Genomic DNA, 18,807 nt, shown 5'->3' with positions numbered 1-18,807 from the left:
GACACAACACTTTGCATATGTAAAACATAGAGACACAGCATGCTGCCAGAAACAACACGTGTGTCCCCAACAGTTACGCGGATGTTGCTGAAATGTGACGTTCAGGGAGCAAAGTTCTGACAATTTAAGTAAAGCTGGCTTATAATCTTTAAATTGTAATGAGTTTACTTGTTGAAATGTGTTTTTGTTGTTTAGTTTAACAAATAATTATATGTGTTACAGTCGGCCAAGCGTACACATTTGCTGTCCGCAGTCACGCGCTCTGCTCTCACCGAGCTCATCTCCGGCACGTGAAGGCAGCATCACACATCACGTAAAACGTACTTTTTCCCCGCGTGCCGTTGCCATGGAGCTGAGTTTGTTTCTTGTGTCCGGCGCTCATGAAGTGAATGGTTGTGCTTGGAAATAAAGTCTGGACTCCGTGGAGGAAAACTCGGCAGACGCGTGACGCGCGTGGGTTCCGCGAGCGACAGAGGACCGTTTGTTTTAACCGTGAAGGACGCGAGGTGGCAAACTAACGTCCGTTTACCTGTGACAGAGGTTAGCTTAAAGGACCGTTTACCTGTGACTGAGGTTAGCTTAAAGGGACCGTTTAACTGTGACTGAGGTTAGCTTAAAGGGACCGATGCGAGGGTTCAATAGTCCACAGCGGCGTGAAACGCTTCCTTTAGCTTAGTTTACATTGTGTTCGGCTGAGTTTGTGTGTTTAATACCACCAGGGCCCCGCCTGTCATTACATCTTACCCGGATACAACACAGACAAAAGATACGTTTTTCTGATTGGCTGTAGCCCATTTCTTTCTTTTTTTGATTGGCTGACGAGTGTCTCCTTGAAAGGGAGGGGGGGGGGGGGGGGGGGGGCAGCGCGCGACCAGGTCATGTCTGCGCGCTGCGGCACATTAAAGAGCCTGGAGTTTTTTACGATGTGTGGCGGGAGGGCGTGATTTAAGACCGAAATGCGTGACAGTCACGCTCAATGCGTGACTCTTGAGAGCCCCGTTGCCCTGTAAGGTGACTCGGCTCGGCTACTCAACTACAGTTGTTAGAAGTGGAGTATAAGGAACGTTAAGAAGAATAAACTAGCTTTTATGAAACAAAGCGCTGCTGTTTAGCAACCTAACTACAACACGTGTGCTCTGCAGTGACGGCGCATCATTGAGGGATTTAAAAACTACTCACTCCTGAATAAACCTACAGAGGTAATACAAATAAAGCCACACAATATGCATTTTTCCCAGCAGCCATTGTGCCCCGCACTCCAGGGTGAACACAGGTGTAATGACTAAACAGAATAACTGGTTCCATATATCTCTCTTAAACCAGCCCCCGACCCCAGGATGAGTGGCAGAGTAGCAGAGGGCCGCCTGCAGGTCCTTCAGATCTACCGCCTGCTGCAGTTAGTTCATGAAGTGGACAAGGAGCACATAGAGAAGATGGTGAACCTCGGGGTGGAAAACCTCATCAACCTCACGGAGCCGAAGCACGGCACAGGGGTGCTGCACAAGGCAGTGTCCGCCAACAATCAGGGTGATGGGCCTCTTCTTCTCTCCGTCAGACTATACACACTGTGATGAGGACATGCTGCTCACCTGCTGGACCAACTAGATCCTTTTCCAAATGAAATCACATTTAGTAGTGGCTAACATTTGAAAGCTATGGCTTTAACTACCCAGAATGTCTACATCCCTATATAATACAGCACATATTCAGTTTACTTCAATTAAATTAAATGTGAATGTGGTATTTTTGCTGCACAGCAGATTTACTAATGACCAGGATTTATAAGAGTGCGTGTGCACAAGACTACTGTTCAATTCCATTGTAAGAGGAATCAAGCAGTTCATAGAATGTACTGCAAGCCCCTCATTGTCCTGACTGTTTCTGTCCTCCTCCTGACTCCTTACAGAATTGGTCAGCTTCCTTCTCTCCCTGGGCGCTCACCCCAACATCCAGAACAAGAAGGGCCACACCCCGGCCATGTTAGCTGCTGAGTTGGGCAATTATATCATATTGTCACTGCTGGTTGAGAGCAACGCTGACCTGACACTCAAAGACACGGAGGGCAAAGGTGAGCTGTAGCAGGCCAGGCGTTGCCATATCACCATATAGCGTGTGCACATGTGCAAAACCTGGGAAGAGCATAGTACATATATGAAAATTTAAAGCAACAATGTGTAGCACTTCTGGGGATTTATTGGCAGAAATTAAATATAATATAAATAAGTATTTTTTTTGTTTATAATCAAAACAAGAATCAGTGATCTATTCTCAACCACTCGGCCCTCAGAGCATGAAGGTTAGATTACATTACAATAACAAAATAGGATATTTACAAAGCTAGTTATTTTTATATCTGAATATGCTCAAGAACATAAAAACATAGTAATACAAACAAAGTATATTGCCAGTGACTAGTTCTGTTTGAATATCCTCTTCATCAGGTAAAGACAAATATGTTCTGTGGATGTCAGCTAGTTTACTGATGCAGTGACACAAAGTCAGTCGTTTTGTTTTATTTATGAAAAATGGATGCGTGTGTCAGTTCTGTTGAAAGCTCCAAAGTGTGATAAGTGAAATATGACTGAATACATAACATTTAGATTCATAATGGCAGGCAGTGATGGGTGAGCAGAATGTTAATATTGGTCACATTAACACATATTTACAGTGTTCTCGCTTTCATTTGGGAAGGCAATCCTCGACTTTGTTTTAAACTCTAGCAAAAACAAAAACAGATAAAATAAACAAAACATCTGACTTATAATGTCAACAAGTTAGTTGTGTTTCATCATGGTGACGTAACGGAACAGCATCTCTTCCGCTTATGTATTCTCATCTGAGCTTGAAGTGTGGATTTCTTTAATCGAGGTGTTTTCCATCTCAAGTTAGTCCAGCAGGTTCGCTGTGAATGCCTCGCCTCGTCTCAACTCATGAACTGCACGGTGCGTCTGTTTAGCTATTGATGAAGAGGCTGTATTGCTGACAACTCCAGTCAGCGGGCCCAAAGTTCTTCTCTGGGACCGTGTTAAACCAGTTGTGATAACGATCCCAATTACAGTGTGTCCGGGGCATCGGTTACTGCTAACGGCCTACTTTTTGAGAGTGAGCGAACAAGAGAAGGAGAGAGGGAGGGCTTGAGTTACAGTGAGAAGAAAGGTTTGTGCGCATGTGCAATGTGTGCAGAAACTCAAGCTTTTGTATAATGTATGTGGCACCCGTATGTGTGTGCATGGACGTGTGCGTGTGTCTGTCAGGCCGCGTGGGTCTGTCTAATTACAGATCAACCTCTAATTGTGCGCCCCACCTATGAAACATGCTGAGGAACCCGATATCGCCCTGCACTCTATCTGGTCTGGCTTGGCCCAGTCTCAGTGCTCACAGCCAAGCCTTGGCTAAGTCGTATCCTCAGTGTTATCGAGCGCTGGGTGGGCTGCTTCCACAGTTCAGTGACTGACGTACCAGTTAGGCAGCGCACCTGCATGTACAGTTATGGATTTGTTGGCCTATAAACACATAAAGACTTATTGACAACGTTAAGACATGGATGTGTTTACTAGTAACGCCTATAAGCTAACAAGCTATTTCTCCAATGTACACTGTAAACATTTCTTACATCTTTACATGGACTGCTCTAATCTGACCAAAAATATACATTTTACCATAATTCACTGCCATTTTTTTTGTATTTAATGGGGCATTTTGGTCTTTATTGGACAGTTTATAGTTATATTAGTGATGGACAGTAAACAATGGAAGAGACATAGAGGATTGACCTCTGGTTCAGTCGAGTGAAGCAAATGCAGAAGCGTCTTCAAGCATTATTCTAACGCTCAGCATGACATTAGAAGTATACATATATAGAAGTCTATGCTTCATGTGTTAAACCTGCATTCTCTCTCCTGACCACCAGGGGGCGACTCCTCCGGTTGTATAGAAGTCTATGCTTCATGTGTTAAAGCTGCATTCTCTCTCCTGACCACCAGGGGCGACTCCTCTGGTTGTATAGAAGTCTATATAAGTGACTCTACTTCTCTCTTGATGTATACCCTCAGTAAACATCGTAAACATGAGTTTATGTCTCAATCTCTAGTTTCCAGTCTTCTTCAATACAGCATGATGTTCATTTAGTACATTATGCTCATTTAGAGTCAAACAGACTTCAAAGTACAGTATTTTTCTGTGCGGGTTCACTGTGATTGACAGGTTGCTGTCGTTACCAGAGCCGTATACGATGTCGCTCCATGACGTTGCAGAAAAACAACCTGGCGACAACACTTCTTTATACAGTTTATGCCAACGACAAAGGTTGTGTGGTTATGTGGCTATTCGCCTCCGAGGACACCTCTGCCCAAATCGTTTTGTTTATGTTGACATTGACATTTCTTCTTTTGTGCTGTCCCTCTTCTCTTTAGGCGTGCTATTCTACTGCATCTACCCCACCAGGCGTCACACCCGCTGCCTGCAGGTGGCGCTAAAAGGCCAGGCGGACTTCAACAATGTGTCAGCTGAGGGGATTCATGTCTTCCAGCTGATGTGTGGAAAAGCCGCGGAGTGCGGCCCCATGTGTCTCATCACGCTGTGTGCGGGGGCAGACCCCAACGCAACAAATCAGGTGACCAAAATGTGATGGGGACTTAAACAGAGGCATTATGGGAACTGCGGCAATGGCAATGGACTCTGTGGGATCCGAGCACACAACATATATTCTGAGCTGAGATGCTTCTAAGTGCTGTTTCTGTAAGTCCTCGCCCCTCTTTCTCGCCAGAAAACCAGCGTCACGTCGTTGATGGAGGCCACCAAGGCGGGCTCCCTGCAGCTCGTTAAAGCCATCCTCAAGAAAGGGGGAAATCCCAACGCCCTGGATCTAAAACGCAATACAGCAGTGCACTATGCGGCCATGGGCGGCTTCTTCGAGGTGGAGTATGCGCCCATCCCATGTGACTTATGTTTTATAATCAGGATTCTGTTGCTGATGCGTTGCAGGGTGGGCTTGTGTTTCTTCCAGGTGATTCAGGCGCTGTCCGCATACGCAGCAGACATGAGTGTGGTCAACCTCGAGGAATGCACAGCCCTACACTACGCCGCCGCCACGGGCATGGCCAACTGCTGCAAGTTCCTGGCACAGAGAGGTGACGTGAGAAAGTCTAATGATAATCCTGCGTTGAATTTCATCTCTTTTTCAGATTAAGACCACATTAGCTCTGTGCTAACTATCCCGAGTGGCTGTCACATCGTCAATGCAGGGTCTTTATTTTTGTAGTCGTATGCTCTATAAGCTTAAAAATGCCCTTCCTCATTAGGTATAAAGAAAAAGAGAAAGTCGTAGAATATACAGCTGCAAACACAATTGACTGAGGTCTGACCATTTTGTTGTATGTTCAGGTTGTAACCCCAAACTGAAGAACCATGAAGGTTTGCTGCCACGTCTGATTGCCAAAGAGGGTGGTCACAAAGCAGCAAGCAAGGAGCTGAGGAAAGCAGAGCGCAAACAGGGGAAAAGCAAACACTCCACCAAAGCGGGTCCCACATCAGATCTGTGGGCTCTGGTCCTCCACGACTGGTCTCACGAGTACGAGGCTGATTTACGGAAAGCCTTTGGGGACGAATCGGACACAGTTAGTACCGATATGTTCACCTCGGTGTTGGAATACCTCGAAGCTCCGATTGAGCTTGACCGGCTCAACACGGTCATCGCAGCCCACGACAAGACAGGGCAGGGCTGCCTCAACATTAATGATTTCATCAAAGGTGTCAAGTACGTCAAGAAACCATTCCTTCTGTCCTCTTACATGCCAAAAAAGAAAAAGGGAGAAAAAAAAGGGAAAGGAGGCAAGAAGAAGGGTAAATTTGTCCTCCCCGTGCCCATCTGCACCGTCCCGCCGGAGCTCATGCCCCGGCGACCGGACGGAGGCCCGCCCCAGTTCATGATCAAGACGTACTACGACTGCACAGACGTCCATCGATTCGACCGCGACCACCCGCCAGAACATCCCATCGTAAATGACTCCGCGTGGTACATAGAAAAGCCGGAGGACGTCTACGTCAACATCAACTACTCTGTGAAAACTGGGGACATGGAGTCTCTGGAACTCGCTCTCAATCAGGAGGTTCCCGTGGATGTCCAGGACGTGTTCTACAAGACCCCGCTCATGGTGGCCTGCTCCAGTGGCAACTACGAGGTGGCTGAGTTCCTCCTCCGTCAGGGGTGAGAAAGATCACGCTTAGCTTGTAGACGAGAAGCAAAGCGGTCCCCACTAAGCGATGCAGATAGGCTTCTTTGTTGCGTTTGGGATTGGCACGGTCCCATCCGTTTACCGTGCAGCCGAACAAAGCAGTGCAAGATGTCCTCATTAATAGATGTATTTCATTTAAGTTTTTGTAAACGATAACTGTGGCGGTAGCCTCAGTGACAAACACAGTGGGGCTGCTTCACCAGAGCCATTGCAACAGCTGTAATTAAAAGCATAAATTATGGCCCTGTTCCATTTCGTTGGGCCGTGGATTTGATCAATTACACCTACATTTTAACCTGCTGGTTACGCTAACGAGCAGTGATTCAAAACATTTTCATTAAATGGTCCGAGCAGAGGTCAAGATGTGTTAAGATGACTTGTGAATCTAATATTTGAAATAGAATCAGGGAGCAGCACTGAGATCTGCAGTGCTGTCGGTGAGCGGCCGGGCGCCGCTCTCTAACCACGCGATAACGCGCCTCTTCCCCAACAGGGCGGATGTGAATGTGTGCGACCAGTTCTTCTGGACGGCCCTCCACCACGCCGCTCACGCCGGCCACGTGGAGCTTGTTGAACTCCTGGTGGATGCCGGGGCCACCGTGGACGCCCGGGCCCTCAGTGGAGGCACGCCGCTCATGAGGGCCATCGAGAGCGCTCGACCCTCCTGCGTGGACTTCCTCATCCAGGCCGGCGCCAATGTCACTGCAGAGAACAAGAAAGGTTTGACTTTTAAAATACATAGGAATGTATTTTAAAATACATTTCATCCGACGTATTAAAATACGGGGGACATATAACTAAATTGGATTGCATTACATTTTGAAACAGCAACAGAGGCACTAGGAGCCATTAGATTTGGTTTACAGGGCACACTGGTTCAAACTGTGACTCGTCCTCTTTTGTGATCTTTTGTCCCTTCAGAACAAAACTGCCTCGACATCGCCATAGCTTTCGCAGACACCAGGGTAATTGACTTGGTCCAAGAGAAGATGGACTCTCTGCCCAAAGCAAAGGAGAAGGGAAAGGGAAAGGGAAAGGGGAGCAAAGCTCAAAAGCCTAAACCTGCTAAGGTACCCAAGTGACCATTAAAATCTTTCTACCAGTCCGCTCCCAACACGTTCAAATCTTGTGGCTTCAAACCTTTCCTGTTTCCCGTATGTAAGAAATATAAATTTCACCCTGTTCTTTATCCTCTGTCCACTGTGCACGACACTTTGGGTTACTTAACGTAACCCTGGTTCTTTTTTTCTAACTTGGTGTTTCACTATGGGAATGACTCCATTCAGGCTCATTCAGATATAAGTTAACATCGCGTTAACTTTTCAATCGATTAACAGCGTTAATCATTTCTTCATGCGTTAACTGCATTTTATTTTTTTTGCTTCTACTTTGAAGGTGATTTATGTAGGTGCATGTGCGCTTCCGCCGACTTGAGTCTGACGTGAAAGCAGGTATTGTTCTGTAGTTTCTGTTCCCAATGAGCAGCAGTGCTGCCGCTAGTCGATCACATCACAAAGCGCTCACAGGCGGTCAGTCTACCGGCAGGCTCGCGTTGTAAGCTCAGCTGTTCTCCACATCTCCACCTCATTCAACCAGATGTTCAGTGCACTTGTTCAAGACAACACAGACTGCACTTTTCTCACAGAGGAAGAAAAACTGAACTGAAAACATGAAAAGCACTTATTGCTTTTGTATAAAGTGAATCAACTGCTGGTCTAACATCTTTAAGGTAAGAAACAGACTGAACATGGACCAAAGAAGGAGTGGTTTGTCCCTCACAGGGACCCTTACTACTGAACATGGACCAAAGAAGGAGTGGTTTGTCCCTCACAGGGACCCTTACTACTGAACATGGACCAAAGAAGGAGTGGTTTGTCCCTCACAGGGACCCTTACTACTGAACATGGACCAAAGAAGGAGTGGTTTGTCCCTCACAGGGACCCTTACTACTGAACATGGACCAAAGAAGGAGTGGTTTGTCCCTCACAGGGACCCTTACTACTGAACATGGACCAAAGAAGGAGTGGTTTGTCCCTCACAGGGACCCTTACTACTGAACATGGACCAAAGAAGGAGTGGTTTGTCCCTCACAGGGACCCTTACTACTGAACATGGACCAAAGAAGGAGTGGTTTGTCCCTCACAGGGACCCTTACTACTGAACATGGACCAAAGAAGGAGTGGTTTGTCCCTCACAGGGACCCTTACTACTGAACATGGACCAAAGGAGGGGTGGTTTGTCCCTCACAGGGACCCTTACTACTGAACAGTACCTGTTCATTTTTTTTTCAAATCCAGCCCTAAAATAAAGCTTTTTCTCTGACATCATGAGCCAGAGAGCCCTGTTGGAGCTTCCTTCAGTTTTCAACCTCTTTCAGTTAGCCGCTGTCCCCAACCCGCTAACCTGACTTTGATGCTCCGATAGCGTCGGCCCTCATTAGTCTTTCTGCTCTTTGCTGGTGAAGAGGTGGACTGAGACCGACCACTAGAAGGATCAGTCGCTGCTTTGTTCCCCTTGTTGTGGTCTGTGTGGCTGCTTGCCACAACAAAGCCAAAGGAAAGGTAATCCCCCACGCTCGCTTCCTTCCATGTATCCAGCGTCTTCCTTCAGCATGAGAAACCTAAACCTGTAACCACATCTGAGCACTGAGGCCGCCACTTGTAAGCAAACCAGACCAGATGTGTTACGTTTCACATGGAACATGCAGGCACTTCAGTTTAGATTTCCTCATCAGGAATCAGGCTGGAATCTAAAAGGTATTGATTATGTCATCAGCAGGTGATGCGTAACACAAGCATAGCATCTAGGGTACAATATTATGGAGCGGTCGACGCACGGAGCGTAGCCAAGGAAAGCACAGCCGCGATACAGCCCACGTTCTGTGTCTGCTCCTGCAAGCAAGGACAAACATAGAACTGCAGACATTTACTCACTGCAACAAGAAACTAATCAAACTAATCAACTTCCATCCAATGGATCTTATGAGCAACCGACAGCTGTACAAGTCAAACTGAAGGCTTTTTGCTGCAGGGTAACACTCACATATGGCTTTGCAAAGCCACTCAGATGAAAAGAAATAAGGTCCTGTAAATGTGAAATAGGGTCATAATTCTTAATGTTTTTTTAACGAGCTTTCATAAACATGACCGACTGTAAAAGTTATGCAACGTCGAGGAATCTTAACGTCTCGTCTCTAGTGGGCGGCTGTGAAGTGTCATCACACATGAACACCACTGGGCTCATTGTATCCACGAGCTTTCAAGTCAGACCCAATGGATGCAACTCCCTGAGGCTTTAGGGACCCCAGTGTGAAGACATTCAAACCCCGTTCTAGACCAGGCGGTATGACTAAAGTAAAAATACATCTATACTGCATGACACTTTTCATTCACATATCTTGAGGTTTAAAGGTTTAAAATGTCCAGACAGTAGCCAAATGACTGGTTAATATTCACAGAGTCATAGGAGGGAAAGACAGAGCGCTGTGTGAACGCCGATGTATGAAACCTGCACTTCTTGGACTGACTAAGCATCGGTTTAGTGATGTGCCATAGTATGAAGTTAGATTTGTGCCTTTATTACGCAAGCAAATGTCTTGTTTGTAAGTAAATGATCTGACTGCAAATCAAAAATATTTGCTCTAAAGAAAAAATCTTTGCTCTAAAAAAAAAAAAACCTGCTTTTTATTTTAGAGCATTTTTGAGAGCACAGATTTTTTTTAAATTGAGAGCAAAGATTTGGGATTTGCAGTCAGATCATTTACTTACAAACAAGAAATTTGCTCGCGTAACAAAGACACAAATCTACCTTCATGCATCGCAGCAGAACCACACGTCTGAGTGTCCACGCCTGCTGGTTGTGTGTTCCTGCGAGGAGAGCAAGGAAACACAATCTGAAGAGACGCAGGACCTTCAGCTCTCAGAGAGCGACAGCAGCGTACGCATGTAGACATCTGCATGTAAACATCTGCATGTAAACATCTGCATGTAGACATCTGCATGTAGACATCTGCATGTAAACATCTGCATGTAAACATCTGCATGTAGACATCTGCATGTAGACATCTGCATGTAGACATCTGCATGTAGACATCTGCATGTAAACATCTGCATGTAAACATCTGCATGTAGACATCTGCATGTAGACATCTGCATGTAGACATCTGCATGTAGACATCTGCATGTAGACATCTGCATGTAGACATCTGCATGTAGACATCTGCATGTAAACATCTGCATGTAGACATCTGCATGTAGACATCTGCATGTAAACATCTGCATGTAAACATCTGCATGTGCAGCATCCCCGGACAGGAAAGTAGTAACTATTGCAGATTTCTGTAGCATGTGTTTGTGTGTGTTAAGGGTTTTTACATTTTATCTTTGTAGTTCGCTATTTTGGAGAATGAAAGCGGTCCCAACTAGTTTTGATCTGTTTGAAGTAAAAACTAAATATCTGGATGCATTTTCTGACAAACAGCTGACATTTCTGACACTTGAAGACCTTTTTCATTTGTAGCATCTGCACAGAGTCTGAACAATGTTGGCGTCCCCTGCAGGACGCTGGTGCCGACCCTTCGGCGCCGGCAGACACATCCAGTGCAACAGCGGGGAAGACTCCTCCCCCGAGGGATTCCAGGAGCGTCATCCTGCAACACGCCCGGATCATGGCGGGGAAAACCAACACTGTGGATATCACCTTTGTGCCAAAAGCGGTAAGGATCACTACCGACACTGCAGCATCCGCTTGATGAACACAAGGGCGAACACGCCACGAAAATCATCCCATAACCGGATCGATGGACACATTTTCAGTTCAGCGTCGCAGATGTTTTGCCGTTGATTAGGGTGAAAGAAAGGAGGCAAATATGTAGACGTATATTACACAATGTTTTAATTTCTGCTTCCTATTTTCAAAGACATACTGCTGCCGATGTGACATTTCTGATTCCCAGTTCAGGCGCTTTTATAATGGTGGTTAGTGCTGGACACCAGTAACTGAGTAGTGCACACGGTTGTGTCCGTCTTCATCTTTTCATGCCTTCCTCCTGTCTGACCCGTCAGGTTTGGGGGCAGCCGCCCAGCAGCAGCCAGCTGATGTCAAAGATAGAGAGGCGGAAGGAGCTCGCGTCTCTGGAGTTGGACTTTGAGGACTTCATGATGCCGTTCAGCCAGAGCGTGCAGAGGAAAGCGCTGCAGTCAGTAAAGAGCACAGGCTCGACCCAACTGCAAGAGAACCGGTAACAGTTACAGCGCGTTCATCTGGTCATCATGGTATTCATCAGTGGGACATCATGAACGTCTTCAGTGTCAGAGCCATGTCAATACAGACACTGTGAGGACAGTGCACGTCAAATCTCAGCACACTAATTTGTTTTTATGAACAATTACCCAAATACAATTCATGCAAATAATGTGAATGTGAACACTTAACCTCTAAATAAAGATATTTCAAAGGTACACACCTTCCAGTACTGTACAGTTTACCCATAATGCTCAGCAGGTACTGTTTGTATATTGCCAAACGGCCATTAAAGGGAAACTATGAACGAAAGAGACTAACTTAGACTACCAAAGCCTCATTTGTTTCTTGTATATTTTGGAATATTTTTGTTTGTTTTTTTAGTACAGAACAAGGACTGCAGATCTTGTCCAGCGTCACTTCCATCCACAGGAAAACTTATGGGTGGTGGGCTACATGATGGGGGGCCTGATGGGGCCTGATGGGGGCCTGATAAAGGCCCCATTGGGGCCCCATCGGGCAGCTGAAGTGAGACCGTAGTTACATAACACTTCCACCAGCAGCTCCTGGGCCCAGTGAGATGGACGTGCTATGAGGCTCGTCTGGGTGTTGCAGGCTGTGACCGCGGGCGGCACCCTGCTGTGAGGACGTACTGAGTCAGGACGTGGGGGTGAAATCCTCCCCTGGCTCTGAGGGCTCGGGCAGAGGAGCAGAGCCGGGTCTTCATTTTCCTGACTGGAGCGTTCTCTAGATGTTGTGTGCAGTCACACAACAAGAAGGGCATGCTGCGCTCTGCTTGCAGCCACGCGCCCGCCCGGCTCACTCTGTTTTCCTCCTTCCACAAAAAAAAACATCAAGATGCCGGCGGAAAGGACTGCCCGCCAGCCACGGACGCAGTTCCACGATGAAACCACTGAGGAGCGCTGTTTGGTCATTTTAGCATGGCAGCCGGTTTGGATGTTTGTGAAGCTCGGAAGAGAAACTTGGGAGGGAGCTCTGGTGTTTTCTAGCACAGAAAGGCATCAAAATGGCAGCCGGCAGTGTGTACTCGCCTGACGTTAGCCACTCTGAAAAGAGAGCCGGCATTCCACGTGTTCGAGGTCATTACGAGACGGTCTCGTCCTGCCGGGTGGTATCTTCGCCTTGATGGGTCACGAGGCTTCAGATGCCTTCATGGAGCCCAACTGTGCTTTTAGTTGTTGGATGTCCACAGCAGGCATCAACCGGGAAAACAGACATGCTTTCCTGGTAAATGTCACATTGACATCACACACTCCCACACCAACGCTACCAGCAGATAATATTAGATTACAGTGTCCTCAAGGTCCATGGAGACGCAGTTATATGAATAAATATGCAACAACAGGGCCTGGATCGTTTAAATATACGTCGTCACAACACCGGGGATGACAGGGATGTGAGGGGAGGAGGCATGAGGAGAGAGGAAAGGAGAGCAGAGAGAGAAAGGAGGCAGAAGGAGGAGAGAGGAAAGGAGGGATAGAGAGAGAGAGGAGAGAGAAAGAGAGAGAGAGGAGGCACATGTGTGATGATAGACACAGACGGAGGGAGAGAAAACATCCTTGGAAACTCAGCAATGTAATTCACGACGAGGCGGGAGAGAGACGATGGGAGGAGAGCAGCGACAGCAAGGGGAAGAGGAAGGAAACGAGGAGAGAAGGGCGAGGGATATGGAGAGAGAGAGAGAGAGGGAGAGAGAGAGAGAGGGTGACTCAGAAGACGGGGGCGAGGGCGGAGGAGGAGAAGACGAGGGCTTTTCTAGCACAATATGTGGCACACAGGTTAGAGGGAGTAAACAAGGCTGCTGGCGTGTGATTGCTGGCCATGACGCAGTGTGTGTGTGTGTGTGTGTGTGTGTGTGTGTGTGTGTGTGTGTGTGTGAGCCGTGTGTCTGGCGTGTGAGGCCCCGGCTCACACGCCAGACACACACCGCAGTGTGCGTGCACACGTCTATTTAAAAAGAACATACAGATATACTGTACGTGAGTCTGTGAATTTTATAACAGAGGCCTATATCTGTTTTACTGTGTGTGTGTGTGTGTGTGTGTGTGTGTGTGTGTCTGTCTGTGTGTGTGTGTGTGTGTGTGTGTGTGCGTGCATTTGCACGTATGGAGTTTTTCTCCATTACCGGGGCTTCTCTGTTCCCTCATGACGTTGCAGTGCTTGTTCTCTGTGTCTGTGCGAGTGTGTGAGCGCTTGAAATGTTGAGCGTACATACATGCTTTTAGTGTGTGTGTGTGTGTGTGTGTGTGTGTGTGTGTGTGTGTGTGTGTGTGTGTGTGTGTGTGTGTGTGTGTGTGCGCGCGCGGGTCCAAATTGTGTTTTTGTTCCTCAGATCAGTGTGTGTTGCTGCCAGCAGCACTGCAGTCTCTCAGGTCTGGTCCTGCACCGCTTACTCAGCACTCCAAGCCTCCACTTCCCAAAACAACACACACACACACACACACACACACACACACACACACACACACACACACTTCCTCAGTACATTTCCACTGTGTGCGTATGACATTATAGGATGTTCTTCATCACACATGCATAGTGCATCACAGTGTGCAGACATGCTGATGTCCTGGCAGTAACAGTATACATATTAATGTCTGTGTCAGTGATGTCACTGCTTTATATATAGTAATGTCTGTGTCAGTGATGTCACTGCTTTATATATAGTAATGTCAGTGACCTGCGGTGCTATTTATCAATCTGCATATCTTTGGCGTGGTGAAGATATTAGCCGGACAGACGATGTAATGGCACCATAAGACTCAAAGCGCAGACATCAATATAGGTTTGAAAGACTCAACAACACGACTCATCCTCTGTGAGCGCTTGAATGTCAGAAGTGTCATGGAAAGAAGATTCCTCCAGTGGAGATCTGTGACGATACAGTTCCAGTGAAGAAGATACAGTATCGCCCGGCCCTTTTGATGTTATATTTATTATTCAATATTTTGTAACACTATCCCTTTATAGAAACAGAAACACCTCTGAACGTAATGCAGTGCAGCTCGACACCACTGCTGCCTGCTACCTATTGATCCGATGGTGAAAGGAGGAGCTCTCAGTCCTCACAACACATCACTGATAGAATGAATGTCTGAGTGCTCAGACGGTCCTAATAAAGCTGCCACTAAGTGTACTTACTAATGAATCAATCACCATCTCCAGCTCTATTATAGACGGACACGGCACGCAGACCTTACATAGCACACAACGCGGGAACATCAATAATGTAAATTCCTGTTTTAGTGGTATAAGTGGATACTCGGTCGTCAGCCTTTCTTCTCTGAGTTACATGAAATGAATGATACCACTACAGCACATGTCCATCATTTACAAGTTAACTGTCTTCTAGGTTTAAAGATAAAAACCATTTCCTGTAATTTCATGCTGCGATGGAGTCTCTGTTTCCTCAAAGAGCCGACAGCTGTAAACACTGCAGCAGGGGAGGAGCCGCTGCATCTGGAGGAACGATAATCCTGCTTCTCATCCATTATTGATGAGGGAGTCATGTTTCACACCAGCCCCGATGACTGTGTGTGTGTGTGTGTGTGTGTGTGTGTACTGGATGCTGTTGTGGAAGTTAGGTACCTGCGCAGGTTGACTGAGTGAGCCGGTGTGTGTGTGTGTGTGTGTGTGTGTGTGTGTGTGTGTGTGTGTGTGTGTGTGTGTGTTGCAGTGATTCATCATTCATTAGTGCAGCCGTGGCGGTGTCATAGATCTCCTCGGCTTTTCAAGCTATGGATTCCAATCTGCTGCGGGCCTGGGCCTTTTATTATGAGGATATTGATTTTAATTTCATAGTGAGACCAATGCAAGGGGTGGTAAGCAGAAGGAAAAAAAAGAGACAAAAAAACAGAATAAATATCTGGCAGGAGCCATTGCAGCTGCTGCAGCTCTTCCTTAAAGTGGAATGAGAAAATGCAAAGATTACTTTCTGTTTATCTCTACCAAATAAATGTTTGGTAGATAGGACTCAAACCCACGAAGCAGTGAAGCTTAGAGGGAAACACGACTGTCAGCATGATGAACACGCTGTACTTCTCCATGACTGATGCTCACAGGTTGTAAAACGGGTTTAGTCTTCAGGGAGAACAGTTGCTATGAATAACGTTAACATTAGTCCGTGTGTGTGTTGAAGTCCAGAAAGGCTCAGCGTTACAGAAACCATCTTCAGCTTCGTGGCAGGTTGTCAGAATGGTTTTGACGACCTGGATGTGAAGCTTCTCTCTGTGAACACAACGGAGTATTCATTTCAGTCTAAATGTAGAAGTACTGGCCGGGGAAGAAGTGGTAACTGTGGTGTTTCTACATGAAACCCTGTGGAGCTAACGCCTCCAGAGCGTGTTAGCACATCATGAACTAGCATTAGCACGTCTATGCTAAGCTAGCTAGAGAAGGTACACTGGATGTCTCCACATCTTAACAGTGAATAAAGAGCAACGTCTTCACAGGAACACTGTTGCTCCTTCATGTCATGGCGTGATGTGCTGCTTCACTCTTACTCTGTGATCTGTAGCTTTAGCTTTAGCCTTTAGCTCACTCCTCCATCACTTTGACTTCCTGATATATCCTCTGAACGCAGAGAGCACAACCTTCTGTCGGCTTCTCAATTAAAATACCTTTTTTGAGAATATATATATATAATGCAGTTATATATATAACCATTACAATGTTTACATGTAGCAGTGATGTGAAGGGTCATGACCCCAAAGGGAATTATCCCCCAATTTTGCAGCATGGGGATAATTCTCCAGCTCTGCCGGCACAGCTAGCAGCTAGCAGCTAGCTTGTCAGTGCTCCGGAGTATGAAGCAGCTCAGAAGAAGATGTTTTCTTCAAAGGTGTGGAGAAATCAAACAGGAGCTAACAGGAGCTAATAGGAGCTAACAGGAGCTAACAGGAGCTAATAGGAGCTAACAGGAGCTAACAGGAGCTAATAGGAGCGTTAGACTCAGGTGGCCATAGACGCGACTCCTGATTAGTGCTAATGTTGCTCTGTGTCTGCTGGATGTGTAAACGCTAACATGTTCACCATATCAACTTTTCTTTAATCGACATCTTGTCAGCGTTGTTGCACTTCCCCCGATCGGCCAAATCAATACGCATTCTTTCCTTTTCATTAACTGTCATTGGTTATTAACAGGCTTCCTGTAGGGATCAATACAGTCTTAAACTGCAGAAGTAGAGCAGCACATTATGTCTGGTTACATAGAATTTACAGTATTAGTGTAATTAATTGAAAAGTGCATTTTTAGCTCTTCAATTCTGAATTATTGACAATGTGTTGAGATGCTCCCGCAGCAGAGAAAGTTTCACAGCTTTGCGTTTGGCTCTGTTTTATACTGCAGTATCATCTCCCTCAGTCCTTCAGCTCACCCACGCACACACACACACACACACACACACACACACACACACACACACACACACACACCGCCATGTTGATTAAGCCTCCTCAGTGGCCGATTGCTCAGCAGTAGTTGGATTCCTGAGCAAGAAGGACAGTCTAATCAAACTTCAACCAGGAAACGGTCATAAAATATGGATGTTATATATAAGGCATTGTCAGCAGGGCTTTCTGATGAGCTTATAAATAATACATCTGGATGTTCTGTAAAAAGACGGGCACAGGGGGAGAGGAGAGCTTTCAGAAAGCCGCTCACGCACAGACACATGGCTGCTGCAACTCGTATCTTTCAGGATAAGTAGTAGTTCCAAACATGATATTCAAATCTCCTGAGACTTTCAGAACAGCATCCATTTTATTTTGATAGAAAGTCAAAAAAACAAACAACCCCACTGTGATGCACTTGTGTTTTTGTCGCTTGTGTTTTTGTCACTTGTGTTTTTGTCACTTGTGATTGTGTTTGTCATTATTTCCCTCTCTGCTCATCACATGTTACGTCCCGCATGCTGCATCAGAGCTGCTGCTGCAGGCGGAGCAGCAACGCAACCAAAGAGAAAACACTGAACCCAACACCCAGAACATCCATCCCATCCTGTCGGTGCAAGCATGCCTGTGAAGAGATGCTGCAGGTGAGGGTCTGTTCCCCCTCAGCCTGCAGGTGAGGGTCTGTTCCCTCACAGCCTGCAGGTGAGGGTCTGTTCCCCCTCAGCCTGCAGGTGAGGGTCTGTTCCCCCTCAGCCTGCAGGTGAGGGTCTGTTTCCTCGCAGCCTGCAGGTGAGGGTCTGTTCCCCCGCAGCCTGCAGGTGAGGGTCTGTTCCCCCGCAGCCTGCAGGTGAGGGTCTGTTCCCTCGCAGCCTGCAGGTGAGCAGCTGAGCAGTAAGGAAGCTCTGCTGGTGCTGGGGTTATGGGAGGAGAGGAATGTCCGTTTATTTAGTACTGAAGGGGAGGAGGGAGAGGGTGTGCATGTGTGTACGTGTGTGTGTGTGTGTGTGTGTGCACATATGTGTGTGTGCATATGTGTGTTTGTGCAGGTGTGTGTGCAGGTGTGCGTATGTGTATGCATGTATATGTGTGTGTGTGTGTGTGTGTGTGTGTGTGTGTGTGTGTAGGTGTGTTTGTGTAAGTGTGTATGCGTGTGTGTGTGTGCGTATGCAGTTGTGCAAATGTGTGTGTGCGTATGCATGTGTGTGAGTGTGTGTGTGTGTGTGTGTAGGTAGGTGTGTGTGCGTATGTATGTTTGTGTGTGTGTGTGTGTGATATAAATTAAGCCGAATGTTTTATCACATCAGTGCGTCACAATACAGTTGCATTTCAAGTCATTTCAGAGGTGTGTGTGTGTGTGTGTGTGTGTGTGTGTGTGTGTGTGTGTGTGTGTGTGTGTGTGTGTGTGATAGATGGGTACATCAATGGTGAAGGGATGTTTTCTGAAAAAAAATCTGCGATTCCCTAAATATAGGTGCGGGGTGAAAAGTGGGAGGCGGCAGTGGGTTGTTGTCGGGCGGCGGCATGAGAAGTGAGCGCAGCAGTGAGAGGAGGGAGAGAAAAAAGAGAGGGGTGTTTTCCCACTGCAGAGCCTGAAGTTGAGGTTCGTTACGCCGCCGCTGCACCACTGAATCGATGAGGAGGGGAGGAAGGGGAGGAGGGTCAGGCCGGTCGGGGGCTTGCTTCACTGCAGTGGAAGCTTTCTGTCCTCCCCTCCTGCCTCACCTTGATAGACCCCATCTCTCTCTCTCTCTCTCTCTCTCTCTCTCTCTCTCTCTCTCTGTCATTCTCACTGCAGTCTCGTCTATCCGCCTGTGCTTGACTCTTGCCTCTTCCTGTCCTCATCCTCCTCTTCCTGCTTCCTGATACCTGGCGCCACGCTGTCTGAAACTGATCCAGCAAACACAACTCTCTGGCTCTGAGC

The 18,807-nt window shown here is 46.8% G+C and overlaps 1 protein-coding gene across 1 annotated transcript; it reads left to right on the top strand.

Moving 5' to 3' along the window:
- The first annotated feature begins 329 nt into the window (after window positions 1-329).
- On the top strand, window positions 330-11,794 carry ankef1a (ankyrin repeat and EF-hand domain containing 1a). The gene is made up of 12 exons (XM_068576462.1): window positions 330-540; window positions 1,143-1,199; window positions 1,324-1,527; window positions 1,907-2,068; window positions 4,413-4,612; window positions 4,766-4,915; window positions 5,006-5,129; window positions 5,383-6,205; window positions 6,727-6,953; window positions 7,155-7,303; window positions 10,792-10,947; window positions 11,297-11,794. The coding sequence occupies exons 3-12, from the start codon at window positions 1,338-1,340 to the stop codon at window positions 11,474-11,476; spliced, it is 2,361 nt and encodes a 786-aa protein (XP_068432563.1). The 5' UTR covers window positions 330-540; window positions 1,143-1,199; window positions 1,324-1,337; the 3' UTR covers window positions 11,477-11,794.
- The last annotated feature ends 7,013 nt before the right edge of the window (window positions 11,795-18,807 follow it).

The sequence above is a fragment of the Clinocottus analis genome, unplaced genomic scaffold (assembly GCF_023055335.1).
Source record: "Clinocottus analis isolate CAN_PGR_092001 unplaced genomic scaffold, fCliAna1.0.p SCAF_15, whole genome shotgun sequence".
NCBI lineage: Eukaryota > Metazoa > Chordata > Actinopteri > Perciformes > Cottidae > Clinocottus > Clinocottus analis.
This window is presented reverse-complemented; position numbering and strand designations above follow the sequence as displayed.

What these genes read in the sequence shown, in the direction of transcription:
- ankef1a (XM_068576462.1), top strand. Translation starts at nt 1,338, where the DNA reads ATGAGTGGCAGAGTAGCAGAGGGCCGCCTGCAGGTCCTTCAGATCTAC. An exon ending in CAAAGACACGGAGGGCAAAG is followed by an intron (nt 2,069 to 4,412) that starts GTGAGCTGTAGC and finishes TCTTCTCTTTAG; the next exon opens with GCGTGCTATTCTACTGCATC. An exon ending in AAAAGCCTAAACCTGCTAAG is followed by an intron (nt 7,304 to 10,791) that starts GTACCCAAGTGA and finishes CGTCCCCTGCAG; the next exon opens with GACGCTGGTGCCGACCCTTC.